The 12,924-nt window shown below is 54.4% G+C and overlaps 1 protein-coding gene across 1 annotated transcript in view; it reads right to left on the reverse strand.

Annotated features, from left to right (window-relative positions):
* The window catches only part of IGF1R (insulin like growth factor 1 receptor), a 241,277-nt gene that overhangs the window by 192,439 nt on the left and 35,914 nt on the right, over nucleotides 1-12,924 (reverse strand). Inside the window, exon 2 of the mRNA XM_036277797.1 lies at nucleotides 2,353-2,898. Coding sequence (XP_036133690.1) covers nucleotides 2,353-2,898 — 546 coding nt within the window. The remainder of the gene's footprint in view (nucleotides 1-2,352; nucleotides 2,899-12,924) is intronic.

Consider the following 12,924-nt stretch of genomic DNA (forward strand, 5'->3'; position numbering starts at 1 on the left):
AGGACAGCAGAGAGTCCAGGGTCAGCCAGAGGGGTGACGTGGGGAGAGCCCAGCCTTCGAAGGAATACTCTACAGCAGCGCTTTCCAATGGAAGCCACCTGGCAGCCCCACCCAACGTTTCAAGTTGTCTTGTAACAGCGTTAAAAAGGACGAGGCACACAGGTGACATTCGTTTTCATTATTAAAGGGTCCAGGAGGTCCTCATTCCAGCAGGTCGTCGGTATAAAAAATAGCAGGGAGAGCTTATTTCCCCAATGCTACATCTTTGAAGCGCAGTGTGTGTGTCACAGTTGGAGCAAGTCTCCGTCCGGATGGACCACGTGCAATACGCCACGTGTGGCCAGTGGCTCCCATGCCGGTCAATGCAGGTCGGAAGGGGATCCGAGCCCAGGCGATGAGTTCCCATTCGACTAGAACATCTCCAGGAAATCCGTCTCTGCTTGAGTTTCCAGGACAAGGTGAAGGGACGACAGTTTCCCTAAGTGCTGTCATTACTTTTAAATAGATAGTCCCTTGTGAAATCACCAAGGGTCGGCAGGACCAAGGGAACTGGCCTTGGAGAAGCCAGAGTCCGGCCAACAGGTCTATCGGCACAAGCCAAACCGGCACCAGAGCCCAATCCCCTCCCCCCAGTTCCTTTTTCCTCTTGCTCCTTATACTCTTCCAATAGCCCCGCGGAGAAGGCAGAGTGTACCCCGTTCTGCAGATAGAAAAACCGAGGGCCAGTCAACTTTAATTACTTGCTCATTTCCAGTCACAGCTCCCGGGCATGGACCCAGAACTCGGGCCTCAGCCCTGCTCCAGGCTTCTTCAACCAGCAGCTGGTCAGAAACAGCCAAAACCCCACAGGGCGCCCAAAGTCAATGTCTCCTAAGGAACATCCTAAAGATGCCCAGACACAGCCCAGAAGGGCGAGCAGGTCCCGATCACCCAGGCCCCTTACACAACAGCATCCGATGTCTTTTCGGCACAGAGGATGCCCCCCTTGGGGCTGCCCTTTTCTTTCAAAATCAAAGGTTTTCAACGTCAAGAAACTACTTCAAAATACATCTTGTTGTTTCCTCAAACCAGTGGAGAACCTCGGGATGAGGGCACAGTTGTGACCCATCGCAAATGCGACCTTAGTCCGGCGCCCTCCTCAACCCTCGCCACCAGTGGCCTTCGAGATCCGGGCAGCAGCCAGGGGACCCCCTTACCTTGCTAACGAAATGTCCACGCGCTCACGGATGGGCTGAGCCAGAGCGAGAAAGCCCGGGCGGGTCTAGGGAAGCATCCTTCTCTGCGTCCGCCCTGGCTGCAGCGACCGGAACAACGGTGACCTGCGGGGTCCGGGCTTTGCTGGGCTGCTTTGACCAGGCAGGCCTACCAATGTGGGATTTCTTGGCTCTTCCCGAGTAGCTAGAGTACTTGGGCTTCTTGGGTCTCTAACTGGGCCAACCATGAATAATGGCTATTTTTAGCTCTCACACTGGCTTCCAACCAGTGCGCAGAACCTTCTTGGCCAATACAGACAAACACTGCTGAAAGCAACGGACCGCGTTCCGGCGCCAGACGACCTGGCTCTCAAGGTATTGATCGCGATTGATCCGTGATATCGCGGGACAAGCAGCTCATCGCAGACACATCCACGAGCAGCTTCAAAATACCCCTGTGTGACCCCCCCCCCAAGACGAGTGATCCCACAGGTTTTTTTTTTTTTTCACTAAAGCACTTCTGGAAGATTTGCACAATTCTTCAGGAAAGGGGAAGCAAAACACGTGGATCCCTAAGCATCGTCTCGGCATCTTGAAGGGCCGTGGACAGGGTGGAGGACCCCACTTTCAAGGCAGTGAATTAGGTCTTCCCTCTTCCTTTATTCAACTATCTCCCGACTGTCTTCAAGCTAAGGAAAGCCCACCATCCCCCCCAAAATATCCTTTCGCACGCAGGACGGAAGCCTTGGTATGTAAGGGCTCAGGTACCCCCAAGCACACCACGTCCCCCTTCCCATCGGGAACCCCAAGTGGCAGGTGGGCGGCATCTAGCCCAGGAGGGCGTGCATTATTTCTAGAGTGCGATTTGAATGATCTTGGTGGCAGCCATGGTGGCCTCCAATCACTGCCCTGCATTCCCTGAGTCCCCACAAGCTACAGAAAACCAACCCAAACCCCCACGTCCATGGCAGCTAAGGCCACGTCTGAAATGCAGGACAACCCCACCCGCCCAGTGGAAGCCCGCATTCGGACGAGGGGGTCGAGGGGGAGGGGGAGGGGAAAGAGGGAGGGGGAGAGGGAAAGGAGAGTGGGGGAGGGGAGGCAGGGGGAGGGGAGGGAGGAGGAGCAGAAGGAAAGCCCAGGTCAGTGTGGCTCTTACTTTTCTGGCAGTGGTTGGTGGTCCAGCATCGGTAGTTGTACTCGTTGTTGATGGTGGTCTTCTCGCACATGGGCTTCTCCTCTATTGTCCCTGGACACAGGTCCCCGCACTCTTTCGGGGGTTTGTTCCCCACTATGTAGTTGTTGGACACCGCGTCCAAGATCAGGGACCAGTCCACCGTGGACAGGTAACAGAGGTCGGCGTTCTTCTCGATGCGGATGGCCCCGCGAGTGATGTTCCTCAGGCTGTGGAGCCCTATATCTTTGAGGTTGGTCATCTCGAAGATGACGAGGGCATAGTTGTAGAAGAGCTTCCAGCCGCGGATGACCGTGAGGTTGGGGAAGAGGTCGCCGAGGCTCTCGAGGCCGGCCACGCGGAACAGCAGCAGGTACTCGGTGATGACGGTGAGCTTGGGGAAGCGGTAGCTGCGGTAGTCCTCCACCTTGGAGATGAGGAGGATGTGCAGGTAGCCCTCGATCACCGTGCAGTTCTCCAGCCGCTTCAGCTGCTGGTAGTCATTGCGGATGTCGATGCCAGGTCCGCAGACTGCGGGGACACAAGAGGGCAGGACGCGCGTGAGTTACAAGGAAGTCCTTTCGAAAACAATTTTCCAACCCACAACACAGCTTCCAGAAAGGCTGTATTAGCATGAAGGAATAAGACGGTTTTTGCACCAGACTACCATTAGGTATGGCTGCAAGATGCCTATCTGGGTAGCTAACCGGTCAGCTGGCACTTAGGAAATGCCAACACTGGGCGACATGCAGGTTAATCCTATTAACCTGCAGACCACACAGTAGGTAGAGCTCAGGGTCACACAGGAGCACATGCCAGTGTCAAGGGTGTGACCCAGGCCAGCCCGAGTCCACAGCCTCCCGTCCCTTCTGCAGAGCCCGTCCTCCCAACCAGTGAACAAAAATCTTGGCAGCCGGGTATCGGCAACACACCCCTGCGTCCAGCCTCGGAGACACCAAGCAGTAAGGTCTACACTGGAGAGTTGTAGACTCAAAGTCTGCAAGTGCGGACTCAGAGAAGCATGCTCCCGGGTTCCCTACCATTTGACATGGGCCAGCTGGCCCTGTGTCCTCCCAGAACGGCATGAACGCAGACACAAAGGCTAACTTAACAGAAAGACAAAGAACATGCGTTTGTATGAATAAAGAGGTACACAACCCCCACTTTCACCGAGAAAGCTTCCTCTTCAAAGGTTAGGTAACAGCAAAAAGGTCATAAAAATCATCAATAATCTCAACAGCCAAAGGCAATCACTGTGGACACTACCTACACCAATGATCTTTTCTCGACAAGTGACTGAGGGTAAAGGAAACAGACTGTTAATAAAACATTTTCAAACACACTTCGTTTACTTCACATTTTACCAAGTCAACAACTGTCCTCTACATCATTATTTTTAAGACAGAAATAGCAATTCCAGGGTATGAATATGCCCCAAGAGGTCTTCTTTTCTCCTTTTCTCTCTTTCTCTCTCTTCTTTCTCTCTTTCTCTCTTTCTCTCTTTCTCTCTTTCTCTCTTTCTCTCTTTCTCTCTTTCTTTCTTTCTTTCTTTCTTAACCAATCCCCTATTGTTGGACATCTAGGTTATCTCCAGTTCACATCATAAACCATCACTCCAGCGAACATTCTCAGCAGATATCCAAGACTATTTTCTCAAGATGAATCCCTAGAAGTGGAATGGATCTGCCAAGGCCCTGGCAGGTTCAAAGGCTTTAGGTAAAAGGGCCTCAAAACTGGAAGGCTTTGTTTTATTTCTAAAATTCTAGACACACACACGCGCCCTGGGTTACTCTCTTTTCTTAGGATTTTGTAATCCCCAAACCTACCACCAAAGCTTCTCTGATAAAGTTTTCTGAATGAAATCCATTAATTTGTGCAACACCCCACACACGGGACCCCATAGGAGCTGCAAAGGTCTAAGATCCCTGAGAAACAGGGGTGCACAGGGGGGTGCGAACTGAACTAAGCAGGACAGACAAGGGGTGGAGGGGAGCTGCCTATGGACATCAAGCCCCAGGAGCCAGGGAACCCCACCTGTGCTGGCTCATGAAGGGTGGGCGGGATTTAAGACTGGGCACAATGGCCCTGGCCAGGTAGCTCTGTTGGTTCAAGCAATGTCCGAATACCCCAAGGTTGTGGGTTCGATCCCCGGTCAGGGCACATAGAAGAATTAACCAGTGAATGCATCAATAAGTGGAGCAACAAATTGATGTTTTTTTTCACTCCCTCTCCCTCTCTCTCAAATCAATCAATAAAAATTAAAAACATAAATAAAACTGGGCACGGCACCCCAGAGGCCAGGGACAAGGCAGAGCAACATGAGTCCCGGGACAGCAGATCTGGTGACCGGGAATGTAGAGACAGCGGGGGAAATGAGTTTGGCAGAGCGCGAGTGGTAAAGATCCCGGGTGGGGATGAGGACTGTCAGGAACGAGGCCCCTCTCGAGGCTGGAGTCCTTCTGGGGGGTCAACCGGGTAGCCGAGTGCAAGGCAAGCAGCAAAGCGGAACGGACGAGCCCTGGCCGGTCTGGCTCAGCGGTTAGAGCGTCAGCCCTCGGACCAGAGAGTCCCGGGTTCGGTTCCCGCTACGAGCACGTACCTCGGTTGCAGTTTGTCCCCGGCCCCGGTTGGGGTCGTGTGAGTGGCAGCTAGTCAAGGTGTCTCTCTCACATCGATGTTTCTCTCTCTCTCTTCCTCCCTCTCTCCCTCCCGCTCTGTCTGCAGATAAATGCAAAAATGTCCTCGGGTGAGGATAAAAAAATAAAAAGATGAAAAAGTGGAATGGACAAGGGACAGAAGAGAAGTCCCTTGGGGGTGACAGCCACAGATGGGACCTGGAGAGAGACAATGTGGGCAGGGTGAAGGGAGCATCCAAGGGCTCCCTTTGATAGTGGGCAAAGCTTGAGAGCCTAGAACTTGAAGCTTTATTTGGTCCGATTCCCTCCTACCGACAAGAAAATGAAGCCTCTAGAACAGAGCAGAGAGGGGAGCACTGGGCACTCGGCGGGCACCCACATGCTGGACGGAGGCTGTCCTAGGAGGCTCAGCTGCACCCTCGTCCCGCCTCACGTCATGCCCTCAGCAGTATCTCGCACCTCGTAATATCATCGCCACTTGGGAGGTGAGGAAAGAGACTTGGAGAAGTCGAGTCGTTCATATAAGGTCACATACTTGACACAAGGTCTGTGGGCAGTGCCAGCACTCAGCATCCTCACCAACTGGTTACCTGCAACCCCTCCAGCTGAGCCTCTGGCCCGATCATGATAGCGAACAGCTCTCAGCAAAGCCGCCAATGACATCATCACAGCCAGTGATATGCCCTGTCAGTCATGTGACACTGCCTCCCTCTCTGGGCCTCTCCGGTGCCACGCACCCACTGGCCTCTCGTCTCTTCCGGACCTCGAAACGCTGGCCCCTGGCATCACACGCAGACAACTGCTTCTTGTGTGCCCACACGCTGGGCGATTCGAAGTGCGTGGCCCGGCCCGGAGTCCTGAGCTCTGAAGTGTGTCTCTCTGCCGACTCCACAGCTGGGCTTAGGTATCTATTAACTCATCTCCCCCCCCCCACCCCAACCCACCTCCCAAGCTCCCGTGGCTTGGTCCACGACACCCCCATTCTCCGAACTGCTCAGGTCAAAGATCAGAGAGTTCCCGATTCTTCTCTCCCCTCGAACCACGTGAATCCCTCCCAGCGATAAGTCCTTTTGGGCGTCATGCCAATTAAAATGCCAGACAGAGAAAGACAAGCGCTGTAGCCCACACTTCCATGTGAAAGCCCCCGCCAAAAACGAATTCAGACAGACAGAGGGCAGGATGGGGGTGGCCAGGGGAACGGGGAGATGATGGTCAAAGGGCAGAGACTCCCATCTGTAGGACAAATCAGGTCTGGGGATCGAACACCCAGCATGGTGACCGGGGTTAACAATACTGGATACTTCAGAGCCGGTCAGGGAACAGATCTTAAATGTTACCACCACACACACCAAACAATTCTGATTATGTGAGGGAGGGAGGTGTTGGCTAACCTTACTGGAACCATCCTACAATGTATACATGTATCTCCTCGTCACACTGTACACAAACTTATATATGTTAATAGTACCCTAATACGGGGAGGGTCTGCTGGGCTCCAGCCCCCCTCCCCCCGCTGTACGTGCTGTTTCCACAGTCACACCCTACCCCCTCAGCTCTCTGCTTCCCCTCTGCCCACTTCTTCCTTCCCAGGGTGTGTCCACCCTCGTCAGCACCCAGCTCTGGCCTTTCTACCCACTCTCTCCCACGCGACCATCCGTACCACAACGTCAACCCCGGAGGACAGGAAATTAGTCCACGATTGCATCCCCAGTCCTCAACAGTACTCGGTGCACCTGTTAACACCCGTCGGTAACACGCGTCCGGGAGGAATGGACTTCCTCACATCTGTCTGTCCCCGCCCCTTGAACTCTGACCTGAGCCACCTGCGTCTCTAGCCTGGGCGCCACTTCCTCCCCATGCTCCAGGCTCTGCCTTCCAGGCCACTGTGGACTCGGCCACGCCAGGCCCCCGAGACTTCCCAGGAGCTCACCCCTGTCTACTTTCACCTCGTCTCCTAGTACGTTCGTGCGGAGCCCACTGTGGCCGCCACGCTCCTCCCCTCCTCGTCCCCTCTCTCCACCGTGGTCCCTCCCCCCTGGCTGCCGTTCTCATCAGCAGTCTCCCCATCAAATGTCACCCTTTCATGACTTTGCCCCAACACCCTAGTTTCAACAGTCCCTCCAACCAGCTCCCTCTCCCGCCCCTCATTTCTATTTTTTTTTCTTTATTGATTTTAGAGAGAGAGGAAGGGAGAGGGAGAGAGAGAGAAACATCGATGAGAGAGAACATCGATTGGCTGCCTCCTGCATGCCCCCCACTGGGGATCAGGGGCTCAACCTGGGCATGTGCCCTGACCAGGAATCGAACTGGCGACCTCTTGGTGCAGGGGTCAACGCTCAACCACTGAGCCACACCGGCCGGGCTAATAGTTTGCTCTTAAATAGTAAACAGGAGTGTCCACAGAAGAGGACCTCATCCGGTCCATTATTGCATTCAATGCGTCTGATCATACATCAAGGGTTAGGCAGCGAGTGGTTTGCTAGCATCCCCACGGACCAAGCAACTCCATGCCCAGCGAAAGACCAGAAAGACTCACAACAGACGTTTGCGGAACTGTCCTATCGCAATCAAAACAGACAGTGGGGACACCAGCTTCCCTCTGCCGATGCCACGGCCCTGTCACCCACTCAGCCACGCTCCGGAGCCCGATCCGATGGCTCCTTCCAATGAAAGAGCCGCCCCCAAACTGGACGCTTCCCCCCATTCGTAGAAGAAAGGGGGGGCAGGGGAGAAAGGACTCACTTATTCCTGAAACGAAGACAAAACCAGCCACCCTGTGCAGGGCAGGACATCCACCGGCTGCTTAGGATTTGGGGCGGGTCGGCACGGCCTTTGGGACGTTGTGTGATAAGAAGAGGATCGGGGAGACCCAGCTGGACCGCGAAGGGCAGCACCGTGCTCAGAAGGCACAACCACCGCAGGAAGGAGAGCGGAACATGCTTCCCAGGGGCTGAGAGGTGACCCAATGCCTGGGGGAGCGAGCATGCCCCACGGAGCAGAGATGCTCACCAGGAGCTTGTAACAGAAACCCTAAAAACTCAGGAAACTGGGACAGGCATCGGACTGTGGGCAGGCAGCAAGCAGAGGGACAGTAGGGACAGTGGCCTGGACAGCAGGCCCAACGCCAGCGAGCAGGGACAGCAGAACCAGAACAGATGGAGGACCACCAATGCCGGGGTGCCAGGGACTGGGAAGTGAGGAGGGAGGGAGGCAGCGGCGGCCTGGTCTCCAAGCCCGGCCACCTCGGAGGGGATCAGGCAGGGAGGCGAGGGCCTGAGAGGTAGACAGAATTCACTTCCCCAAAGATACCATGTTAAATACACCCTTTCAGTTGAGACGGATACCGCTCCCCCCATATTCCTAGGCATTATTAAAACATCAAAAGGCAGGATTTCTGCCCGGGGGGCTTCGGTGAGTGGCATAAACAAACTATACGTATTTGGAAAATAAATCCCTAACAACCGCTCACATGAGGACTAATGAGAAACCCCCGAAAGTTGCATCCTAAGTATTTGGAAGGGCTCTACAAGAAATCCAATTAAAGCCCTGGCCGCTTTGGCTCAGCAGTTAGAGCATCGGCCTGCGGTCCAGAGACCCGGGTTCGGTTCCCACTAAGGGCAAGTACTTTGGTTGCAGTTTGTCCCCAGCCCTGGTCGGTCGTGCGGGTGGCAGCCACTCAATGTGTCCCTTTCACGTCGATATTTCTCTCTCTCTCTCTTCCTCTCTCTCCCTCCCACTCTATCTGAACAAAAAAGGGAACAATGTCCTCAGGTGAGGATTAAAAAAAAAAAAAATAGTGAAAAAAATCCAATTACAGCTTCCTTAAGCCATCTTGGGTCCTGAAAAGAGAGAAATGGGATGCCTCGGGTCCGAGTCCTCGCGGGCCACTCACTGGCTCCTGCCCTCATCTTCTTCGGCTGCACCGCGGGCTGTGAATACCCATCCTACAGAAGTTGTCACAGGGTCAGGAAAGTGCTTCCGGTGCCCCTGTCCCCAGCAATCAGCTGCAGGCAATGCCACTGCATACATTAACCAGTAATGAAAACGTTGCCCTGATCTAAATAGCAGTAACTGCAACCAAGGGGGACAAGTGAGTAACATCATTGTTTGTCCTTCTGACACCTTCCTGGCAAGATCCTGCAAAGGGGCCCATGAGTCCCCATCTCTGGGGGGATCGGGACGATTTCTCAGAGTTGGGGAGCCCTGAGGACGGTCTGAAGAATGAGTGAGGTCTTGGCAGGAAAGGCGGTGGGTGGGGGGCGCTGGGACAGGCAGCGGGAGGGGCACACCCCTGGGGTGACTGGTGGCAGTTTAGGGGAACCCCAGGGGCACAGCGACAGCAGACACTAAAACACGGGCTGAAACCAGTCGTGCTGAGGAGGTCAACTTCACTCTGCAGACACAGGGACCGTCGTGAGAATCCTGAGCGTCTATCCTCAGAAGCCGGGGGAGAGCTTGTTAATACAGAGAGCGGGGCCTGGTGACACTGATCCTGCTGGTGTGGGCACTACCCTGCGAGAACCACTGTCCTAGGAAGGAATCTCCTCGCACACACCGTTACCTGGCAATGCCCTCCCCACCCCCCACCCCCCACATTTGCAGTACGGGACAGGGGAGGCTGGTCTACCTCTATACCTTAATTGCTCTTCATTCTACCACAAAATCCCCAAGGAACCCAAAGCAACGATGCAGGAAACAGAGCAAAGCAGAAGGAAAACGAGGTGGAGAGGGAGCATCCCTAGCACCCCACGGTCCTCCCGTGGCCCCTGAGCCTGCAGTCCTGTCCCCGGGTTGCTGAGATCTGCACACACCCTCCGTGTGCTCAGGGAAATGGGGGGATAGCTGCCTTCCCACCCACGCCTCCTCAGCACGCTGCAACTAACCAAAAGGAAATCAGCAACCGGGCCGCAGACGATGTTATCATAACAAACACTGATACCGCTGTAGTGGAATTGGTTATAGTGGAATTTTCTGTGTAAGTGTAAACAAACACAATTCATGGTAAGCCTTTTATCTTCATGTGTCAATGAGAATGTGTTTACATTGTATATATACGTTTATCTCTGACACAGACAGCAGTCACCACCTCACACGGAACTCAAGGCAATCGTACGAAAGGAAGCTGAGCCCCGGCCGGTTTGGCTCAGCGGTTAGAGCGCCGGCCTGCGGTCCAGAGACCCGGGTTCGGTTCCCGCTAAGGGCATGTACTTCGGTTGCAGTTTGTCCCCGGGGGTCGTGTGCAGTTGGCAGCCACTCGATGTGTCCCTTTCACGTTGATGTTTCTCTCTTTCTCTCTCTCTCTCTACACACACACACACACACACTTTGTCTGAACAAAAAATGGAAAAATGTCCTTGGGTGAGGATAAAAAAAAATTTTTAAATAAATAATAATAATAAAAAAAAGAACGGAAGCTGATCGCATTATATGGGGGACACTGAGAACAGAAATTAAAAATGAAGTGTAATTTTCAAGGTGCAAATTGTTCTTCACTGCTCCACAGAAGGGCCATCTGTATCATCCATATAACCAGAATCTAACCATTCACACACACGTAAGATGTGTAGTCCTGGCCCTGGCCGGGTAGCTCAGTTGGTTAGAGCGTCATCCTGATTTGCCAAGGTTGCAGGTTCAATCCCTGGTCAAGGTACATACAAGAGTCAACCAATGAGTGCATGCACAAGTGGAGTAACAAATAGATGTCTATCTACCTATCTCTTCCTTTTCCTCTCTAAAAATCAATTTTTAAAAAATGCATAGGAAAAGCTGTAGTCCTAAAGAAGCTTAACACCGAGTGCTACAATGTGGCGGGTCCTACAATGTATCAAAGAACTTACAAAGATAAGGGAGATATTTACATCCTGCCTCCCTGCTGAAGAAATGGAAACTGTACACAAGACTAATTCAAAGAGGAGGGAGCCCAAGTCCCAGTGTCCCAGCACCTAAAGGATCCAGAGTCAGATGGGTGCAGAATCAAACTGCATTTGCTTCAACGGAGGAGCCCCAACTGTTTCCCTGGGGCTTCAAAAACACAACTTCACCTGCTCCGGCGGTGCTTCCCAACTCCTTTCTGATCTTAAAATGTCCGAAGTCCACTATTTGAAGCGTCTATATTTTCTAAGCACCCTTGTAACAGCCTCGAATTTTTTCGAATTATTCCCAGTTCTGATGGCTGATGGTCTTTTTGATGAATGAGCACAGAGAGACCAGATTCCCTTGGGTATGCCACCCACTCAGACCCCCGTGGACACGGTGGGAGCCTCATTACCACATCTTTGGGGGGCAGCCTCCCGGCACCACCCAGGCACGCCACCACGCATGTGCACAACGCCCGGCCTCCAACTGGTGAATCCGTGCAGCCAGTGGATGGCGCTGGGGGGCCCAGGCCCTGGGAGGGTGCAGGCTGACCCCCGATGAGACGAGCACTCCCGCAGCTGAAACAATGCAACCCATCTGCCTCTGTTTCCCCTCTCTCACGATTGCAGGTTTTCTGCTCAGGTCCAGGCGAACTTTGCGCGCCTAAGCTGGCCCTGTGGCCCCCGCCCCGTCTCCCTGGCTTCGTCTCTAGAACACGTTACGTCATGCCAGGTAGAGTTCACATCCTCATTGCAAAAGCACTTGCCCTTGTGGTACAACGTCCCCGTTTCCTGAAGTGGCCGGGGCTCCTTCAGACAGTCATCTGCACAGACACTCGGTGCAGAGGTCCTGCCCGTCCCTCCCCAAACGCGACGTGAGGTCACGGACACGGTGTGAAACATCAGCCCCTGACCTGCTGAGGCTTTTGATCTGACCTGGGGGGTGGCCAGAGGGGAGAGGCACCAGGCCGGGCCTGGGGACCAGGCAACTCTCGGTCCCACCTCTGGCCACCCGGCCCTGGGCCTGAGGTCGGTCACTCGTGGGTCTGGGCCCCAGATTCCCCATGATTCGTGTGAGGTTGGGACTCCCAGTTTATTCCCTCTTCCGACAAGTACTTATGAAACGCCCGTCGTGTACCACACTTTTTTTAAAAAGGACACCGGAAAACTTCTGCTGTACTTCTTCTCCCCCATGTGTGGGCTGCACAGGGATCTGGTAAATGGCTGAGGACGGGCCACGCAGCCCATCCGCCTCCGAGGACCGAGGAGGGCCCAGCTCCAGCCGAGCTCTGCCAGAGACGGGCCGGGCATTTAGAAATGCCACCAGGCAGGGCGTGGCCTACAACCAGCACAGCTGGGGCCCTCGGGGCACAGGCAGGGGGCCCTCAGCAAGAGTCCTGCTCAGACTCCCTGGGGAAAGGGCTCTGGGCACACAAGTCAGGGACTAGTGGGCAGACAGCTGGGCACCTGCACCCTCCGCTTCGTGGACTGAGCTGAAACCCCATGTGCCACCCACACACTCTGCCAACTAGACCGCGCTGAACCTCACCATCCGATAGGATTCGCGGGCAGACTTCTCACCCTAGTTCACGGACTCTGTAACTCTGGGAGTTCACGAGTTGTTTCTTCTAGCCAGAAACACCCGTATGTCCATGCCGTTCTGACCTCGTAAAATGGGGCGGCGGAAGCATGAGGGTCGATTATGCCCCAGCCTGTCCCCCAAGCTCCTGCCTCCCCTGAGACCATCACCCCTGTCCTGGAAGGTCCTCTGGATCCTCTACAAGGTCTGTGCATGTCCTTCTGCTCTGACACCCCCAGATTCTCCTCCGCCCCAAAGGAGGCCATTTTCCTCACCCTGTGCCTGTCTGGGCATCGGGGAGCCCATCCCATTCCAGACTCCTTCACGGAGGCGTGCTGCGATTTCTACCAGGACCAGGTACCCTGCATGTGTGACTTCTCCCTCCATGCAGGGGAGCGCCCACCACCAGCCTGGACAGCAGCCCCCACCAGCATCCTGCCTGCCCTCCCCCGCCTTGGCTCCCCGAAGGGTTAGCTAATCACCTTCC

The sequence above is a fragment of the Molossus molossus genome, unplaced genomic scaffold (assembly GCF_014108415.1).
Source record: "Molossus molossus isolate mMolMol1 unplaced genomic scaffold, mMolMol1.p scaffold_m16_p_24, whole genome shotgun sequence".
NCBI lineage: Eukaryota > Metazoa > Chordata > Mammalia > Chiroptera > Molossidae > Molossus > Molossus molossus.